The sequence below is a fragment of the Dipodomys merriami genome, unplaced genomic scaffold (genome assembly GCF_024711535.1).
Source record: "Dipodomys merriami isolate MVZ:Mamm:240054 unplaced genomic scaffold, mDipMer1.0.p SCAF_148, whole genome shotgun sequence".
Lineage (NCBI taxonomy): Eukaryota > Metazoa > Chordata > Mammalia > Rodentia > Heteromyidae > Dipodomys > Dipodomys merriami.
The window spans coordinates 674,189-695,884 of NW_027202804.1; the positions used below are offsets into that span (position 1 = coordinate 674,189).

The 21,696-nt window shown below is 45.5% G+C and overlaps 1 protein-coding gene and 1 long non-coding RNA gene across 3 annotated transcripts in view; one reads left to right on the forward strand and one right to left on the reverse strand.

The window, feature by feature from the left end:
- The window catches only part of LOC138826685 (uncharacterized), a 601,987-nt gene that overhangs the window by 24,278 nt on the left and 556,013 nt on the right, over nt 1-21,696 (forward strand). The gene's annotated exons all lie outside the window — the stretch shown is intronic.
- The window catches only part of LOC138826683 (WW domain-containing oxidoreductase), a 737,670-nt gene continuing 724,266 nt past the window's right edge, over nt 8,293-21,696 (reverse strand). For both annotated transcript variants that reach the window (XM_070021914.1, XM_070021911.1), the window contains one exon: nt 8,293-9,517. In XM_070021914.1, coding sequence (XP_069878015.1) covers nt 9,329-9,517 — 189 coding nt within the window. In that variant the 3' untranslated portion in view covers nt 8,293-9,328. The remainder of the gene's footprint in view (nt 9,518-21,696) is intronic.

Genomic DNA, 21,696 nt, shown 5'->3' on the forward strand with positions numbered 1-21,696 from the left:
GGAGGCTGAGATCTGAAGATTGCAGTTTGAAGCCAGCTTAGACAAGAAAGTCCATGAGACTCTTAACTCCAGTTAACCACCAGGAAACAGGAAGTGGTGGTAGAGCACCAGCCTTGAGCAAAAGAGCCCAAGGACAGTGCTCAGGCCCCGAAACCAAGCCCTATGACCAACTAAAAATAAATAAATACATAAAACAGTTAAATTCTATATGGCTTTAAGCTGCACAGGGGTAAATTTCAAATGACCTGGGTGTCAATGGATTGTTTTGGAGGGAAAAATGGAGCCTCGGTCTCTAGTTACATAGCTACCTGGGTGAGGATGCAACCTGAGTGTGCCTGGTAGAAAATGATTTGTTTTTATTGATACCAAGATCTGTCCACCCATCATTTCTCTCTTCTCAACAGTTACATTAATGGTGCTGCTAATTGTTTTTAATATCTATTTCATTCCCAGCCATTTGATGATCAGTTAGCTATTACAGTAACATAGGGTGTATTATTTGGGTTTAAAAAATCATATGTTGTTATTTTTAAAATCATATCAGCAGAGACCAAATGGATAAATAAATCAGTATGTCAGCTTCCTCCACATTATGAGCAAGTGATCATGAAGCAGAATGTAGAAAGGGCTTGTCACACAGGCACACTCATTTTGCAAAGCTGGGTGTGCATGTTCAAGGTTAATACGAGTGCACTGGAGAAGAGAGGCAAGGGCTTGAACTACAGGAGTCTGTTACTCAAGCTTGGCAGAAGGTCACACTCTTCAGAGAGCAAAGTCTGTCGCTGGAAAGTCGCCTATGGAAGCCACAAGAAGATGTTGTGCATCCATACAGCAAGGAAAAGGGAATTCAGACACCCAGAACGAAGTTACCAAAACTAACCTACTTGCGTTCCTTTTTCAACTATTTTTTTTGTTTGTGTGGCACAGTCCTAAAGCCCCCTCTCACTCTTGTGAACCTTCCAAGCCATCCCATCTCTTAGTACCTTGGCTCCAAAGAACTTTCTAGAAGGTCAGTTCACAGCAAGGCTATAATACTCACAGTTTTGGTGTCACTGACATGTTTTGTCTTTGTCTTTACAGTTCTTATGTTAAGAAAACGAATAGAGCCAATACTTTTATTGCAGAAAATGTGAGAAATGTAGGCAAGCATTAAGGGGAAAAAAACTTCATTTCTTCTCTCTGGAGATATTACTCAGCAATACCAGCTGTCAGCTCCCGCTCTGTCTTTATCTTAGCACATGATTTACATGTACAGGCACACAGATCTGATTCATTGAACAAAAACTTCCATGATCTACAGTTTTTTCTAACTTATTTTACAAACATTGTTTAAGTTCATTATATTTCTCCTACAACTTTATCTCATGTTAGAGAGCCTTACAAGTCAGGCATTTCCATTGATATCAGATTTTCATTATTAGTAGTATTGCTTTAAGAAACACATTTTCTTAAAGTTCCCAGGGGGAATTGTATTGCTCTGGATAACAAACAGATATCAAACAGAAGCAAAACCCAGGGGCCTGTGTTCAAAGGATTTGTGGTTAAATATTATTATTATTATTTAACAGAACTTCTCAGCTGTATGGGTATGTTAGTATAGTTTTGGGATTCTAAAATATTTCACACACCTATATACACACACACACACACACACACACACACACACACACACACACACACATACACACAAAGGATACCCATGTTTATCAATCTTCCAAGGATTTGAAAATTGCCCTGTGTTAGAATTTATACCTAGAATTTGAATTCCCAAGCCCAAGGGTTTGTGTTCATAATGATCGTTGTGACTTTATTGAACATTTTGTTTTAAACAGTATGAATTACTAATGTCTATTTTCATTGTTGAGCTTGAACAAGGCATTATATGTGTTCTGGAGCCCCGGCAGGAAACAGGGTGACATGATGGAATATTCTTATCCAGAAAGGGTCTTCCCCATCCCCCTCTAGGAATGAATAGCAAAAGGCCGAGTATTTCATCATAGTCTCCCAAATCTAGGCCACCTCGGTGAAAATCCCCGGAACAGAGTCTGAAAGCCAGCCCTGCCTCAGCAAACCAGGCTGAGAAAGCCCAACATTTCCATTCAGGGCCAGGAAAGTCTTCAAACTTCCTCAGGAGCTTCTTAAGCAGAACAATTAATGCCACCAGAAAGGTTGGCAAAGCTGGCTGACCCAACGATGCGCTGGTTTCCTTCTGTTTTCTGTATTCAGCCCTTTAACAGTTCTGCTGACACAGCGCTGCTGCCGCCCTCTCCCATCCTGGCTCCAGACGGGCAGGAGAGCCGCACACCTTGCCACTTTCCTGGTGGGCATCTCTGCGAGATTAACCCCTGTCAAGTGCCAGACAGGCAGATCCACTGCGGGGAAATAAACAGATCAACAGCAAAACCACCTGGGTTAAAGACACCTGCTTTTCCCAAAGAAAACACACAGCATAGATAAAAAGCCAGCTACCTGAGCAGCCAGAGAAAGTGACTGGAAAACAGCCTGGCGATGGACTATAGTCTCCTCATTGGAATGAGAGGAGAAAAATATCCAACGACCCCCACCCAAAGCATCTTCTGAATCATTATTTCTGCTCATATAAATGTGGCAAGGGAAGCAGTTACTTCCACTAACAACAAAATGATTAAATAACTTCTCTTCATGGAATACCGGATTATCAAGGTGTTCAAAGATCCAATTTAGCTGGGAAGGTGGCTCAGTGGTACAGTACTTGCCTTGCATGCCTGAGGCCCTGAGTTCGATTCCTCAGCACTACATAACCAGAAAAAACTGGAAGTGGCGCTGTGGCTCAAGTGGTAGAGCACTAGCCTTGAGCTGAAGAGCTGAGGGACAGCGCCCAGGCCCAGAGTTCAGGCCCCACGATGGACAAAACAAAACAAACAAAGATCCAATTTATTTCACTTGGAATATATGAAATTGGGTAGGGTGTATAATCTCAGAAATATAAAAACCATAACTACGAGACACAGATCAGTTGTAAACTCCACTTAACAAGTAGAGGAAAACACACCAACCAGACTATTTCCCCGGATGGAACTGTGGCCCATGTGTTTTCCTTGATTCTTCCTCGCCCAATGCTAAGTGCGCATTTTGAACCTTCTAGTGAAACCAGCAAGACATTTTGTTAAAAGACGATAATTCAGAAGTTCTTTCTAAGACAATCCAACACCATTTCAGTTCCAAGATGGCCCTTTTTTTTTCATACGCCAATGTCGTCACAAAGCACCAGTGAAGGATATGAAGGCAAAAGCCACATGGGGGTGAATTCTTAATGGAGTCCTCAGGGAAGGGTGGAAATAGTAAAGCGAGGAGAGAAGGACAGAGGGCCGCAGAAGGAGGGGACGGAGGTGCAGAGCAAGCTGCCTTCAGGACAGACTCAGAGAGGGGATGGCACAGAGCAAGATCACAACAGGAAGCCTTGATCTCAGAGTCCGGCCGCTTCCTTGCTGGGGAAGGGCAGTCACCTGGATGACACAAAGACAGCATTTCAGATAAGCATAAGGCAAACGCACGGGTTGGCGCTCTGGAAACAGAACGTTATCCAAGTGGATTTTCTCCCCCAGGATGCCCAACCCCAAATGAGACACTGTCATAATCCCAACATCAAAGGACAGGCCCCATGGACGGACCCACCAATGGAACCAAGAAGGAAGCTAGAGTTAGAGACAGAGCCCCTCTCATCAAGAGGAGTAGCAGGAAGTTTTCCCCCTTACTGCTAAGAAACTGAAGGGCTGATTCTATCAAGAGTTGAGATAGAAGCCAGTCAGTCTCCCTGGTTGATTAGTACCGCTCATTTTTTTTTTTTTTGAATATCAGCTATGATTTTACTGAGGAAGCCTGGGTACTGAAGTAAACAGGGAAGAGACTTTGGCTTGGACCACATTCAAATGGGGCTGACATTGTGTCCATCTTAAAGACTGGAATGGAGGAGAGACAGGATGTTCACTGCTTGGTTAATGTGCTAAAGATGAAGTCCTTGTCTGGACTGAGACTTTCTGAGCAAGAACCTCTCCCTGTAGAGACTCTGAAATTTCCATGCTAATTAAAATTGTGAACTCTATCCTAGGGGACAATGGAAGACAAATGCTTATATTTTAAATAAGGAGGCTGGCTGCTGGGGAATATAGGTGATAACAATATGATGTTAAAGTAAGTAGAGAATAATGTGCATGGTACCCTCCTCGTGGATGAGACTATAAACAGAAGCACACACAGCAGGTGGCTATGACCCTTCTGGGGAGCACCTTTAGCCCTTGGACACTACAGCACGAGCCACACCTATGTGTGCAGGCTGCCCACAAATGTCTGCTGGCAAGAAAAATACACAGAGGGGAAACGCTGTGTGTGCAAAGATGCTGATGGAACTACCCAGTCAATTAACCAAGCAACAAACACTAAGAAATAACCCAAATGTCTGCCCATGGGGAAAATGAGATTCTACCACTAAGCATTATGAAGTATTAGACATCTACTAAAAATCATTATAAGCTTTGAGAAATAAGATGATCTTGGGGTGTGTGTGTGTGTGTGTGTGTGTGTGTGTGTGTGTGTGTGTGTGTGTGTGTGTGTGTGTGTGTGTGTGTGTGTAGAAATGAGATGCCATGAAGCTTTGAAAAGCAAAAAGAAAAGATGAAATTGTGTTATGGGAAGGTAGGATATTCAGCCTTCTTCTTCTTCTTCTTCTTCTTCTTCTTCTTCTTCTTCTTCTTCTTCTTCTTCTTCTTCTTCTTCTTCTTCTTCTTCTTCTTTTCTTCTTCTTCTTTTCTTCTCTTCTTCTTCTTCTTCTTCTTCTTCTTCTTCTTCTTCTTCTTCTTCTTCTTCTTCTTCTTCTTCTTCTTCTTCTTCTTCTTCTTCTTTCTTCTTCTTCTTCTTCCTCTCTCTCTCTCTCTCTCTCTCTCTCTCTCTCTCTCTCTCTCTCTCTCTCTCTCTCTCTGCCTCTCTTTCTCCTATCTTTGTTGTTGCTCCATCATTTAGAAACAATTCACAACAGTTCCTTCAGTGATTGTGTGGATCCTATTTTGTGTCAGTAGTATTCTACAGTCACTTCAACCAAACGGTTAAGCACAAAGTTCACACACAGGATAGACAGTGCTATTTTAGATACTTTTTTTTTTAACCTAAACTTCTAAAAATGGTACCTGCTTGGTGACCTGAATGGACAGTGATTTTGCAAACCAAGGCTTTCCGGCCTAGCATTGACCTTCATGAAAGCCATTAGGCTTCCTCCATTGAAGTTCAAAATAAAACCGTCCATCACCCCATTTTAAAGACCAAAACCACAAGCCACAGGCATCAGCCACTGACAGAAGATGCTTCAACTTCTTGCTTCCTATTGATGAGACGCAGTGAGGTTGCTCTTACTCAGGCATGAAAGTGGAAACCAGCCACCTTTGAGGTTTAAAGAGACAGAGAGACTCAGAAGAAAATGACCACAGAGGCCCTGGCTCTCTCTCTTTCCATTTTGAGGTGGGTTCGGTAGCCTCCGAGAGTTCTGGTTCTTGAATCCACCAGAAACTCTCAACCCAGGCAAGTCAGGCTGGCGCACCTCTACTTAACATCAAAACAGAAGAGAGGGCTTGTTGGGAAACATGATATTGGGGGGGTCTGGCCCCAATTTTGCCAGATCCATGCACAGTTTGTTACCAGGCAGGCATTCTACCACTTCAGCCACGCACCCAGACATGAGCTGTGAAGTTTATCCCAGACAGTGGCCACAGGAAGAGGGTGGGAGGTCAACTAGTCTTACTCTGTGAATAATTCATGCCTGCTATATAGGCTTACTGTGTGTCCTCTCTAGGTCACTGTAAAAGTGTGTGGGTGTGTGGGTCTAAAGGCAGAAGGAGGTGGAACACTCTGCATGGTTTTTGAGTGAAAAAATCAATGGATGATGGAGACCTGGTCTACATGGTGTGTGTGTGTGTGTGTGTGTGTGTGTGTGTGTGTGTGTGTGTGTGTGTGTGTGTGTGTTCCTAGTGCTTGAACTCAGGGCCTCTGGCTTGCAAGGCAGGTGCTGTACCACTGATACCATAGCTCCACTTGAGTAATTATTGAGGTAGGTTTTTCCCAAGGTTGGCTTCAACCCCTGATCCTCTCACCCGTGCTTTCCCTGAGCTGGGATCACAGGCATGAATCATCCTGCCCAGTGGCTTAGGGGAATCCTCTTCTCCCATTTCCACGTTCTCACTGGGCTGACTCAGGGTCTATGAAGAATCTGTGGGAGGAAGCAGGCGACCTGCACGTTCTCTTTGGTTCTGTGATAGTCAGGTGCTCCCTCTGGCTGATGCTGCTCCACTGCCACTTTCTTCCTGGCTCCAAGGCATAGCTTGGGATACAGTCAGACACCAGTGGTACCTCCTTTCCCCGTAAGGAAGCAGCTGTGGCTTCCGGCAGGGATGATATTCGGGGCCTGGAGATCACCGAGACCTGGGTGTGCCTCACAACTCTACCAACTCACAAGCTCTGGGCATGCTGGGACCTCATAAACGCCCCTCGTCTAAGTCTCCTCTACTGTAAGATGTTAAGAGGCCACTGCTGGTGGGCTTGTGGTCACATGAGAACTTCGAGACGATGGTGTAAGCCCCCTTAGTGGCCAGTGGCTTGCGATCATTCTCACCATAAGAAAGAGGTGATTTTGGTGACCATAACAGCTAGTCACCAAGCATCGCCTTTTCCTTTAATAAATAAAATGGTGATTTATTGAACCTGCTATGCCACAGGAGCAGCTCAAGGCACATGGCCCCAGATGTGAAGAAAATAGACAAACATCATAGAATTTGTAGTATAAGGAGACAGAAAGCCAGCAAGTTGACTCACAATGTGTCCAAAAGCACTGCTTGGAGGAAGGAAAATAAAGGGGCAAAGGAGGTTGAAAGGGGTGACATCATGAATGCAGTGGCCAGAAATGTCACCTCATCTAAAGCAAGCGAAGCAAAGAGGGAGAAGGCTCTGCAAAGCCTCTCTCCACCAAAGGGAACCTCACCAGTAAAGACTAGAGCAGGCTGGGAGTGGACTTGGCCTGTTGGACCATCACGAGAAGGGCAAAGATGGCTTCTGGCGGAGGTGGGGAATGAGTTGGAAGCTGATGGGAGGGGCAGATGATGAGAGAACTCACGGGCTGGCCTTAGCGACACAAAGGCTGTGCTAGTTAGCATTGGCTGTGGCTTGTGCTGTTTTGCAATTTGGGGGGAGGGTGGAGTGGGAAGGGGTCTCCTCTCCAGTAGGATGGTTCTGTTGGGGCAGATTAGCTTGGGATGGTTACACTCACGAGTCTCATGCTTAGTGTGCCGTGTAGTCCAGCAGTGTTTCTCCTCATCCAGCAGGCCAGCCCAGGCTCGTGAAGGCAGTAGTTTCCAAAGGACAGCCAGAAAGGGCAAGCCCTGGTGTGCCAGCCCAAGCGAATCATGTGGCCCATGTTAAGACTTTGTGTGGGAAGGGACCATCCAAGGTGCGGCCCGGGGGGAGGAAAATTAGGTGCACCATTTCAGAGAGGATAGGCCAGGCAAAGCATGTCTACGACAGTCCCAGAGTAATATGGATACTCTAAAGGAGGATGCAGCTCGAAGAGAGTCTGGAGCCAGACTCTGAGCAATGTTGTTCGGCTGGACTGGACCCAAGGGCAGAGGCCCAGAGGCCAGGCTTGAGGCTATCCCACGACTGAGGGAAGGAACAAGGATCCACATCTCACCGGAGCTTCCCATTGGCGTGAACTTCCCCTGTCCTGGCTCACCTTACTCTTGGAATTTGCAGATGTGGTACTTGGGATGTTTGTTGAATGAATCAATGAACGTATGAAGATTTGGTCTATATGACTCAGGGAGCATCTTAAAAGATTCCTCATCACTCCTGGCCTGAAAAATCATGGTGTAAAGGGGAAGGGGCAGTTGGGGAAGACTCACGCCTGTCATCCTGGCTACTCAGGAGGCTGAGATTTGAGAATCGTGCTTTGAAGCCAGTCCAGGCAGAACATTCCCTGAGACTCTTATCTCCCAATTATCCAGCAAAATGCCAGATTGGAGGCATGGCTCAGGTGGTAGAGCACCAAGGTTTGATAATCCTAGGAGAATAAACCATGAAGGGTTGAAATTATACTCTAACTAATTTAAAAAAAACAGATCTGGAGGTGGAATTATACAATAGTCATTGTTCTGCTTTCTTTCTTTCTCTCACAGAAAGTACGAAGCTGGCATGCTAATTGCGTGAGACAACTTGGCCCACGGACAGAAACAAAGCACAAACACAAAACACAAACTCAGAGAAGAAACAAGAAGAGTGTTTTCCTGGCATCTACAAGAAGCGCTTTATTTTTTTTCCCTCTAGATTTCTTTTTTAAAAAACAAAAATAAAATTAAAAAACACACACACACACACAACAACAACAACCTTGAAATGAACATTTAAAGAAACAATACAAACTTCAGACGATCCTATCCAAGCATGCTCTTTTATTAAGCCTGGGATGGGAGGAAGGGGTGGACGCCAACAACACCTAAGGCTAAAGCAGGTGGACCAGAAGCTGTGGGACCCCTTCTGGCTGAGAGTCCCTAAAACTGTTTGAAGACTGGAGGGAACTACCTTGTGTTCTCCACTCCAGGTATTTTAAGGACATGACGCTTCTTTTCCTGCCCATGTCAGTATCTAGGGTACGATTCACAGACATTCTTTGTTATAATCTCTACAGAATTTTTTGGTATAGCTTTGGCAAGGGAGTTGATGCTCAGGCAGCACTGCTGGACCCCTCAGCTCCAGCCATTCTACTTTACCTCTGGAGCTGCCATCTCGGTCCACTGGAATATATTCTGAGAACCTCTCCCTGGAGTTGTCAAGCCCACTCGGACAGTGGATGGAACAGTGATTCTTTTGGATTGATGCATCGTGGAGAGGTGAACAGGAGAAGGCCAGCGTCTGGCGGCAGTGTTGGTATTTTGTTGGGACCTCAGGACATCAGCATTTCTAGGAGTCCTAGCCAATGGCTTGTGCTTCTACAGTGGGAAAAGGAACCTGCATACCGTGCCGAGCTTCTGTTGTCCAGCAGGCCACCACCAGAAGGCCAAGGCACCCATACCTCACTCAGCCTCGGGAAAGTGACATCGCCCCTTTACCCCAGTCATTCCTTGTCTTCCCTTGGTAGTTAACATTTTTCAACTTGTTGCAATTGCGCTTGTTTCTTGACTCTTGAGGATCTGCATGTGAGGGCTGTGTACCCCCAGGATGCCACGGTGGTCAGGGATCCAGTGGTGGACCATTAGGAGACCCACGGGGAGCACAGGCCCCGCAGACGAGGCGTGTGCCCATCCTTGTTGGGCTCCGCTTAGCTGGACGGGCTGCCCAGCCGCTCTTGGATCAGCCTCTCACTGAGCACCCACAAGGCCCGGGCCATCTCCTCGCTCTGAGCTTCCGGGGAGGGCAGGCAGCGACAGCAGTTGTTGAAGTACATCCCTCCTAGACCGTCCAGCTCCGGAGCTGCAGCACAGAACACCGAGGTGGCAGCTCCCTGTTGCTGGAAATGAGGGGGGGGGAGAGAAAAGGAAGGATGAGGTCATTCATTCTAGCCATCTGGAAATTAGCAAGCAAGCCTCCCCTGCTACCCAGTTCTGCATGGCAGACGGTCCTGAACTCAGAGCACAGGGCTGGGAAAAGTACGAGGTGATCATCCAGGAACCGTGAGTCTATAAAACTCTGCTTGTAAAGCTGGTGTGAGTTTTTACACCTCATCTAGAAAAGACTTGGAATACGAAGACTTCATATCAGTCCACTGTGTCAGATGACTTCCGCAGAAAGACAGAATGATGGCGTCCTTTCCCAACGCCTGAGAAACAAATCCATCTGCAACCCCTTGACTTCTCCAAGTGTAATGTAATTTGATGCCAAGCTCTTTCTAGAACCTTCTATTGGAATTAAATCCACTGCTCTTAATTGTAGTTCATCAGGGAGAAAACCCAAGTGAGGCTGGTGCCAGAACTTTCTCGTGGTGCTGCTAGAGGAAGGGTTTGAATGCTGTGGAAATGTGTGATTCCCCTCCCCCACCCCCATGCATGCGTGCACAGGCGCAGTCACTAATGCTTCTAGAAAGCCTTTCTCCAATGATCAGATTTCTCTCAGATTTACAATGGAACGGGGGGGGGGGGTTTGTGCTCAGGGGGTATGTTTCCTTCTAGCTCCCTTCAAAACCCATCCCTCCCATCCACCTTTAGAGGGATGGTTAGGGCTGAGATGAGGGATGTGGGGACTGATTGGGGTACCATGTCATCTGGACTGACAGGAATGTGGTCAGGGATTCTGTAAAGAGGGTTAGAAATCACTTTGCCTTGCAAGCCATAATTAAAAATAATAGGTTGCTCTTCATAGACAGACACGGTACGCATGGCTCTAATTTAAAACCAATACAGTTTATCTGGCATCTTATGATTATTTATGGGTATCATAGCCCTTGCTACACCAACTAATTATCAGCCGATGGGGAGTGGGTTTGCAAGCGAGGACTGGGGAAGGTAATATGGCCGCCTTTAGGAAAAGCATGAAGGATGCTCCATTGCAGGGAAAATGGGTTTCGGTCCCTACGGAAAGGCCACTGTTCTCTGCTCCTGCAGAGTTTATACTGTGCTGGGTGAGATGGAATCAGGCAAGGGACAGCCGTCCATGGGGTTTGGTTTGCATTCACTGGTTGCATTCTAGAAGCACTGGGAACCAGGCCCATGGAGAACCTGGTGTAATCTAGGAAAGGGCTGTAAAGCTGTTTCATCTCAGCTCCGGGGCCTGGCTCTGCAGCCACGTTTGCACTGGCCTGAAAGGGAAATGGTCCAGTGAAGCTGGGTGGGCAGGGTGGGAGGTGGGAATGACAGGATGATGACATGAGTGTCCATTGTCTCTGCTCCAGAATTCCAACATCACTTGGACGTCATTAAGCGGTCACTGGTTTGGTGCCTTCCCCAATCCTCTTAGCTATGTTTGCTCTTCTCTCTAGCCAGTTAATTTCTTGGATTCAGCTGTTTTCTGTCTTTCCTGAGTGGTTCGTGGGGCTCAAGTCTAATGGAGAGGAGCTCCGGCTCTCCAGGCTCTGCTGCCTTGAGTTATGATTCCTGCTTAGCACCTGTTTAGCACCATACACATCTAAAGGCCTGCAAGTGATTCAGCTGACTCTTTTAGAGGTGACCTCCAAAAGCATCTCTAAAGACAGAGCAAGGAGTAAGATGATCATCCAGCCAACACAAGCCGAATAGCATGCTTGCCTGGGTTCTTGGCCCTGCTCAGTTGGCAATGGTGCTTTGCATGAATTTCAGAATATCTGTCCTGGATTTCCATTTTACTTTATAGCTGCCACCAAACCCCAACCATGGAAGATGGTCAGGTGACTTGACTTCCCATCTACTCCTAAAGCATTGAGTGAGAGAATCCTGTCGGCTTTTCTCCAAGTCTAGCCAGACAGAATTCTTCCAGGCCCAACGTAGATGTGTGCCCCAGTCAGTGGGCAGGCTGCACCCTTACACCTTGGGATGGTATTTGTGCAAAGGAAGTTTGCAGTCAAGCTAATAGAAGAACAAGAGGCATGGGTTTTCCCTTTATGGAATGTGCAAGCCATTGCAATCAGCTAAGTTCCACACAAATTTATCTTTGGCTATCATACTGCAAACTGCGTTTTAGAAAAAGCCCAATGTTTTATCAAGAGTTGGCTTCAGTTCCTTGCCACTGGACTTTATGTGGTCTCTACTTGAAATGGTATTATGGATAGGTAGTTCTGGCTTCGTGGAAGAAGACAATGTAGGAAGAGTACAGAGGCCACCTTCAGCGCTGAACAGATCGGTTGTGTACTCCTGCCATGATCTCCCTGCCCCCTCATGCTTGCTTTGACTGGTACTTGAATTATTTTTTTCTTTCCACAGTGGACAATTAAGTGGTGACAATGCCCCACGACCCCCTAGGCTTCTTGGGGAATTCTCTTTTCAGTTGCTCTGACGGCCCTCTCTGAGTGACATCTTTATAGGACATTACGTGATGACAGTTTAATAACAAGTTCTTCTTTTGGGGCTTATCAGCGTTTAGATCTGAATACCATCAGCATGAGACTGGGTCACATTAGTGAAATCTCATTAGTAAACAAGGCTGATCCAAGATAAAACATTTTTAAACTGATAAAAAAGTGTGCTTTTTTTGTTTTTTTTATATAGAGCACTTTAATCATCATCAAATGACTCCCTGCCACTTTTTTTGGGCATCCATACATAATTCAGACAAGGTGAAAGAAGCATGGAAAAGAAACATTAATAACCCTGGTATCAAATATTATTTGAAGGCAGGATTTTCCAATTGTCACCATTGCTTATGAATTCACCGTGAGAAAATGATGACAGCGGCTGCAGGTCCGGGTTCCCCTGATCTGTTTCTTGAGGACAATTTATCAGGATGCATGTAGTGCCAACCACCAGAATGCCTCAGACTCAGCCCACAGTGACTTCTCGTGTGGATGACATGGTACTGAGAATGTCTAGGAAACCCAGCAGAATCTTTAATCATGCCTGAAATGCCATTTCTAATCGACGCAGACATTTGTGAGCAGCTAGAGAAGACCTGGACCATCAATCTCTACAGTGTCTGTAAAATTATCCAGGATGCATCTTTGGGATTAAGTGGAGAACATCGTAGGAAGAAGAGTTCATCATTCTCTTCCTGAAACCATTTGTCAGATTTCCAGCATCATCTTCAACCTCAGAATGCTGGGATTCAGGAAGTAGCTACCACTGATGATGGAGGCTCTGAGATCTGAATTATCCATCCTTTCCAAAACCCCTTGTTGGGCTTAAAATGTTAAGTAGCTGCTTTTCATCAACATTTATCTGATAAGTGCTAGCCATCAATTTGTAGCTGTCAGCACAGACTACAAATGAATATCGACTCCTTTAAAGGAGAGGGTACGGAGGTTTCTGATAAACAATACATGGTAAAAAAAAAAACCCCACATATTCATATCTGTAGAGCATTCGTGGATACTCCGATGTGTTACTTATGTCTTAACAGAACACACATTAGTTATACAATTAATGTTTCGTTTTCAGGTGTCTCTGTTCTACTATGCATGCTTATTTAAAAGAGAAGAATAGATTCCTATCTTAAACTATATGTACCCATGACATGCATTTAAAAAAATAGATACACTACCATGGCATATCTATATATCCAATGATTACCAGAGCAATAGATGCTCTAAGGTTGCTTGATCACAAACATATCAATACCAGAACATTGTACCACAAAAACCGTTAGTTAATCTATGCAAAAGGTAGAGCTGTGGAAGGGGAATGGTCATTGCAGAGCCAAATTCCAGAGGCAAAGAGGTGATCTGCAGATTTGGCCAAAGGTGAGTGCAATCTACAAACCCTTACCTTTCTCACTGTTGCTCATCTTGGGGACACTAGGCAAAGCAATCAACTTCCCAAATGCAAGACCAGGTTACACAACCCAGGGGGCCCTGTGAATACCCAACCCAGAGAGGAAGCATCAACCAGAAAGCCATGGTGGAGACGAATGGTGAGCACCCCAATGTGTATGAAATCAATGGTGACCTCCATGGCTTCTCCATCCTTCCCTATCTTCCTGAAAGGCATGGCTCAGTGTTCCAGAGTTTATCTCTGAGTACCTTGGTAGTTGGAAGTGAGAGGTTCTTAAAAACCATTATGGCTCCATTGCTGATTTGAAAGACAAACGAAAGGAAGCTGCTCAGGGGAATACTACTTATAGTTCTCGACTTGTAGTTCAAGAACAGTCTTTCTGTACATACATTTGCTACACATCCTTTTAGAAAGCCCTCTGGTTGATACCAGGAGGCCCGTGGGCCTCTCTGATGCCAGTGATACAGCCAACCAGCCCTTCTCCTCCCCTGGGAGACTGACATAATTGAACGACACCATGCACTTTGGAATAAGTACACCAATCCTGCAAAAAATCATGTGTGGGGCAGGGGGAGAAGGGACGAAAGCAGAGATCTGAGGGTGGGGGAATGGGAGAAGGAGTCTGTCCTACACATCACTGTGTTTTCCGGTATGTTTCACCCAGTGGTAGCCTATCACTGCGGAGGACTTAGCAAGCACCTGACAAGACTCTTTTCTAGCCCTCACCCAACTCCACAGACCTTTTCAATCTCCATTTACAGGGATGCCCTCTGCGTATCAGAGGTCAAAAGCGTTTTGTCCAAAGATACCCAGAAAAAATCACAGATGGACGGTTCCAAGCACCATGAGAATCAGTGCATGGCGCCTTCTTCCACGTGTGACACACACTGGCATGCTGCTCAGCCTTTTGTGTGTCTCCCACTCAGATCCAGTTTCCTTGTACCATCTCGTCTTCTTGTTAACCAGGCCATGCCACAGAGGGACACAGCTGACATGGCCTCAAATTAAACATGGCGGCTGTCTGGTGTTCAGAGATATTTTTCCCCCCAGTGTCGATTTAGGCAGGAGCTAAACTGAAATCAGAATCATTTGGATTCACAAAAATGAAGGCTTAGTGCCCTCCTTATGATCCAATAGCAAATACAAAGATCGCCTTAATAAAAAAAAAAATCACCTGATTCAAAGTACCATCTCCAGGTGCCAAGTTAGGTAACTTTCTCCTTAAACGACAGAGCTTTACCCAGCATGGATATCAAGATGGGTCAACCCTCAGCCGTCTTTAGATTTCCCCTAGAAGAGCCAGCTGTGGCATGCTCAAGCAGGTCTGCAGAGAAAACATATCCCCATTCCCTGCCTCCCCCTCCCCCAACAAACCCCTAGCAAATTCACGTCTACAAATTTCCTGACTGTTGATTCCCAAAAAGGCCTTTGACAATACAAGCTTAGGTGAATACAAGTCCTCCGTGTGGGTATTAAAAGGCATATTCTTCAATAGCCCTGGGGAATTCAGCAAACGCACAGGATGTTCTTAGCATGTATTACAGAAGGGGAATGCAAGCCATTTTCCACAGGGGGTGAGGAAGATCAGGAGAGCGGATATTTGTTTTCAGGTGTTCACAGGGTGAGGGAAGGCTCAGGAGAAGCCACTGAGCTCACGGCCCCCGTATCCTGTAGAAGGAAACGTGGCTGCCTGAGGTCCGTGGTCTTGATAGCATGTCCCAGAGCTTACCCTGACCACACATTTTGTTTGCAAACAAACAAACAAAAAACAAACCAAAATAAACCAGTCTCACGAGTGTGAAAAACCTGAGACTCCTTTTTGGTTGACTCTCCTAGGAAGGTTGAAGAATGCCATTTCCTAAGTGACACTAGGGTCACAGTGTGTGGACCAGGAGCTCTGAGGGCAAGCGAGCAGTGAGGCATGCCAGTCTATCTCCAGACTTGTAGACCGGCCAGCACAGGACACGGCCCCACACTGCGGGAAATGAAGGAGGAGCAAGAAGGCCACACAGCTTTCACAGGACGGCCATGGGCTCAGGGAGTTTCTGAGAGGGCCCGGGGACTTTCCTGTTCACAGGGTAGGCATGCCCTCAAATCTACACTGGGTCTCTGGCCAAACACGTGCTTTTCTAGCAAGATCACTGAAGGAGTTTTCAGAAGCTTGATCGGATGGCCCCCGGGAATGAGTTGGAAAGCCCTCTGGAGTCTTTTCAGCCATAGTTGCAGGAAGCAGCCCAATGACCAGGGAGTTTCAGGGGGAAAGTTGGGCAGGACTCGTCGAAGGTTTTAGAGGGACATCATTGGCTTCTTATAGAAGTCAAGAGAAGGAAGAAAGAGGAAGTGTCAACCACACAAAGTTGTCCAAAGTCAAGTTTGTTCTAGGAAGTCCTGGCAGGAGGAATGGGTGAGGATTTTAACTTAGCTTATCCCCAGGATAGAAGGAAGGGCAGAGTGAACCAGGCAGACCCCCAAAGATCTGTTTTCAAGAGGCTGAATGGATCTGAACTGTTTCTGGAAATAGGTGAAATCCTTTATATATGTTCCTAACACCCTAGAATTCTTACCATAAATGTTCCAAAGTTTCTGTGACAGATTTATGAATGGTTTAAGAGCATGGAGATGCACTATTTAGATGTGCTGCTCTTATGAACTGACCCCTAGAGAGATTTGCTTCGGTGGGGAGGGATGAGGAGGTATTACTAATGAGGAAAAGAAACAGGAATGGAGGCACAATCTATGGGGGGGGGGTAGACTTAATGCTTCAATTTGTGTCTGCCAAAGGTGTTCTAGAACTGATTGGACCCGAGGGACTCTCACAATACATAGGAGACGGTATGGATTCTGTTTTGCATCCATGGAAGCGTTCCCTGGGCAGGGATTCACCTGGTGATATCATTGGTAATGACCACATTTTTTCACATTGTTTCTTTTTGAATGGACAGCTCTCTTGCTAGGATGGAAAACTGTATTGGGATGTCCATTTTTCCATGAGTTTGCTTGAAAAGATCAATCAGAAGAGCCATGAAAATTTGCCATGGGAACGAGCATCTTACTGATAATAATAGCCCCATCTTTCTACCTGGGATAAGTCTGATGGCTTGCCCACCAAAATCTCACAACTGGGTCACGTCCATGCCAGTGTGGAAGGACTTCTGAGTGTTTATAAGAGAGAAAAGAAGATATTTGAGCTTGCGTTAATTTGATACATTTTACATTTTTACTCTACTTCTTTAATCTCCTGGATAGCTAGCCCTATTATACTGTATATAAATGTATGCTTCTGTACTTACCATGTATACTGAAATAAATCTTTGACATTGTTGCCAGGCAGAATGAATGGGTCCAGTTCTAATATAATGGTTCAAAGAGTGTCTGCACACTACAAACACTTTTCTCCTTTCCTTTTTGGCATAGTAGCTCTACTCAGTCGGTCTGCCATATTAGCTCTTTAAGAAAAGTGCAAACAGACTGCTTTGTGAGCAGGCAGGATTTCAGGGCAAACCTCAAACAATCTGTTTGTTCAGATTGTACGCCTAGGTCCTCCATGGACTGTATCACCTAAAACCGAAAAGGCATTGGGAAACAATAAACATGGGGGGGGGTGTCTCTAATCGGACCCCTTTGAGGTAGGAAGTTAACTCCTCATTTGTCATCCCAAAATGAATCAGGAGGATGGGCTGGTAGGAATTCTGATCTCAGAGGCAGGAGGACTCTATGTCCAGCTCCTCCACATCAAACTGGACATGTCGCCTTGAGGTTTATGTAGTTTTGTAGAGACTTCCTTGGAACAGGTAATCTCTCAGGCTCAAAGATGCTGGCCTCGTTACTATTTCATTTAGAACATTCTGTGGAGGGTATCTCATTTATATTACTTTCATAATTAATGGTGATAGCTCAGGCACTGCCTTTACACAGAGGGGATCACTTCACAGTGGTCGATGGGTAATGAGAAACAATAGATATTTCATTCACCAGCAGCTCGTTGCTAGTTAGTAGAAAATGATCGTGTGTGCTGTCGCTTTAATTGCCAGGGTAAATAATTCTGCCTGGGTGTTGGTGAGCATTTTGAAGCACTTGATGCAAATAGACTAGAAACAAAACAAAACAAAAGAAATTACCTTGATTATGCAACACCTTAGCATAGGAAGTTACAAAGGTATGTCTTTTTTTAAAAAAATTGCACTCTATCATGCAAATATTATCTAAATATGCATGTACTGACTACTTATCTACTGTATTTTAGGAAATACAATTAAGCCACCTTTCTCTTCTCCTATGTAGACTGTAAATAACTGTAGAGCTTTCTCTTGTTTCCCTATGTAAATATATGTAAATACTAACAAGCTATGCATGCTGATATTCTAGGCAATTTCAGGTACTTTTATAATCTGAAGGCATGTACTTGAACTGGTTTGTTAAGGGGGGCATATGGGGGAGGGGGGTTCGGCTCTCTCAAACTCTTTAAAGCTGAATAGAAATTAAAGATTTCTTCCTAAACTACGTGGCTTCTTTTGTTTGCTTTCTTTTCCCTGGCTGCAGCCTCCTCCCCGATCCAGGCTCCCTTACTTCTCTCTCGCTTCTCACTGGCAAGAGAAACTGAGCAATTCCAGGCCCAGAAACAATCGCTGAGCTGCCTGGCTTTTGATGTTGACACACTCTGCTTGGCTTTTCAAAAGTATTTCTGGAATCATAGGTCGCTTGGATTTTTCAGATTTTTCTGTCAAAAAAAAATACCCCAAAACTTGAGTGAAAACAATTATCTTGTCCCTTTCTTTGGTGTCAAGCACAACAAAAACTCTATGAGAGTCCTGTCATTAATATTCCAAAGATGTAGAAACTGAGTCACATTAAAACATAAAATTCCACCAAAACTCTGGTAGACCAATAAATCTTTTCTATACATAGATTAAATCATTTGGACTCCGTGGGCCCAATGGTTTCTGTTGTAGCTGTTGAGATTGGCCACTGTCATTGCAAAAGCAATAGTCAACATCCACTAAAACAAACATGGTTGTGTTTCAATAAAACTTTATTTACAAAAACAGGGAGTGGACAGAATGTGGCCTCCAGGCTACTGTTTACCAATCTTTGCTCTATATACTGTGAAAACTCAGTTGCTCTTCAATAGACCATTAGTATCTTCCTTAGGAGTGTGTTTTGATGGCCTTGGGAAATACTTGAATCAACTGAAAATTCTCCATCTTATTCCTGCAAATACCAGTGCTCTTATAGAAGCCATGAAATAATGAGGTGAGCACAAACAAAATCACCTGAGATTATAAATCAAGCTGTCTTCCTCAGACAAATTATATTGCCAAGTTTCCATTTGGTTACCTTTTGTTTTCACAAATGGGGACACAGGAAAAAAAAAAAGTAAAAAAAAAAAAAAAGACAAGGTTTAAACAAAAAAGAGAGGAACCAAACAACTCTCCCTCTTCAAGAGAGGAAAGAGGCCATTACCTCCGGTATCTATGGAAACCAGGGAGCACGCTCACTTTTTAATGGTTAGAACACAGCGCTTGTGTTTGAAGATATTTTGCCCAAATGTGATGCTCCCGTATAAATGCATTAATTGACAGTTTCCTCCGGGACTTTTTTTATTTTTTATTTTTGAAGTTTCCAAACTTAATTTGATAGCACAAAGAACTGTCTGCAGCCCTGGAAGACTGCGGCAAAGTCAGGTCTTTCACAAAACAGAATCAGCTGGGGCATCACGTACAAATCCAGATGAGCAGATGCAGACCCTGCCCTCACTGCCTGTAATTTTCCACTTAAGAAGTCCTCCTCGGGAGGACTGCCCAATGTGGGCAGGGAGAAAGAAGCCCTTTCCAGCCTCTGCTGGGGACGAATCGATACTCCTGGCTCTTCAGTCCTGGAGGGAACAGGAGGAGGAGGCGGGAAGAGCTGGCGCTTCTGCGGAGCCCGTGGTGGTATGAGATGGTAGGAAAAGCCCAAAAGTTGAAGCAGAAAGCACTCAACTGGAATCCTGTCTTTTTGCCAGCTGTCAGCACTGCAGCAAATCCCTGGGCCTTGATCTCTCTATTTTTGAAGGAGGCAAAAAGCACCCCTCTCCTGGCCTCTGATAAGGATAATCTATAACGTTTGATCATGCTCTGTGTATAAAATAAGCACAAGTTCAAAGGTAGCTACAATTCTATTTGGAACAAATTTAAACACAGAAACATATAGATCAGACTATCTTGGGGTTCCCCCCCCCAATTTAGGGGACTTACATAGGGTGAAACTTCTGCCTTCTAAGCTAAATCCTTCTCTTCAATCACACTCAACACTCAATATATCTGGATCCTCTACTGGCTGTGAAATCCATTGCTCCTCTAGTCAGAGCCAAGTTCAAGTCCATGTTCCTTGAACATCAACACTTGAACCACTACCGTTTTGTTTTGTAAAATACATGCATCCACCCCAGTTGGGGGTATTAGCTCCATGTCAGCGATGAGAAAACTGAGGGACAAGAGTGGTGTTGGCTGTCTAAACGCCCACTACCAAGTGAGTGGTAAAATCCTTTGTGAAATCCACGCCTACTTGTGGCGTGTTCTTCCCTTATTGGTCCTTGTGCACCTCTGTTATATCTCCTATGAGCACTTAAACCTGTCTCCTTATTCTACTGAAGAATTCTGCTGAATTTCTGCTTCAAAACATGAGAACTATCAGGGATCCCAAAGCCCCGAGGCCAACTAGAAGATCAAAAGTGAATAAATGAATCAATGAATGTGCACTTGCAGCCATTCAACTGGTGGCTGTTTAATCTGCCTTTTTCTCTTCATACCTGCTGAAAAGCTGATGTTCAACAGCAGGTTGAAAGTGTCAGTGATTTGGAGCCAAAATGCTCTGTGGTAGAGAGGTAGGTAGGTTGACCATAGGGGAATCTATCACAAGGATGCCAGCTGATTGGCTAATGGTACCGGAGGGGAACAGAATGCTGTTGTGATCCAGGGCCATGGCTGCTGGTGTCTCCACCATGCTGGAGCTTGGAGCCGTGAAGCCTATGGCTACCTTCAAATTTTAGGAGGTAATGACAACTGCGAGTCCACCCCAGCCTGATGAGAGCAGTAGGCCTTCTAGAGCTCACTCTACAACCATCATCTGCTTCCTGATGCCAGCTTTTGCTTTGCCTCTTGGGCAGACATTCTCTCCCTAGCTGACCTCTATTTTGCCCTTTGGATTCTAGGAGAGGTCCAGTCTGCACAGTGCCTTGTGGGCCTTCCCTGTGGAGAATCCCCTGGAACCAAGCCCTAGCTCCACCCCTTTAGCCAGACTGTCCACCCAGGGCTCAGTTTATCACAGCAGTCACTGGCAAGCCCTTCCATCAGCTCTGCATCTCCATGCCAAACACCTGCCAGTCTTTTCCAGGCAAAGCATGAGCCTTAATAGTTGTAAAAAGGAGGGTGGATATGATCCTAGGAGCCAGGGCAGGAATTGTGGTGGTGGTAATGGCTGCTGGCTATGGAGATTCTATCAAGTACTGGCTACCTGTGATGACCTGTGATTCTCACGACAGCCTCACCTTACCAGGTAGACATCACAGTAAAGGGAGACATCAAGAGACTCATGGTCACAGGCCTGTGGAACTCGGGACTACGATCCAAACTTGAGTTCATCTCCATTCCCCTTAGCTTTATTCTCTGCCTCTGCACTTGAGCATCCTGGGATCAGACTTAAATTTGGACAACTTAGCCCTGCCCATCAAAACCAAGAAAGCAGTGCGTGATCTCTGCCTGGGTGGATGGATTCCTCCAGGGGCCCAGTCCCCTTCTCAGAGCCTGGGGGTCCTCCGCTCCCAGGCTCCCGCCCTGGTACCCTCAGGGCACCGTTTCTCCCAGCATGTGACTTTGGACCATTCCCCAGCAGAGAGCTGAAGCAGCATTCCTCTTCTACGAATGGCTCTGCATTCAAGGAATCCTGCTGCCTGGAATGAGCTTGGGTTGATGTCTTGGCTCCCGCGGGTCACCTGGCCCATGCACCAGGCAGCCTCGTGATCAGCCGACTCTACTTGGAACTCTCTTGGCCTCCCAGCTCAGAGAAATGCTGAACTCATGATAGTGGGGTACACCAAGGAACATCTTACTCTGCTTTTTTTCCCCTCCCTTCTGGCTGCCACACCTGACAGGGTCCAGCCTCTTGCGAACACCTGCCTTTTGAAAAGGAAGGCACAAAGACACCAAGCAAGGGGTCAGGGAGGATTCAAAACCCACCTGAGTTCCAGGCCTTCTGGTTGCCAAGGTGTTTGGAAATCTGGCCTCTTCTCACAGATTGCTTGGGATTGCTGATTGGATGA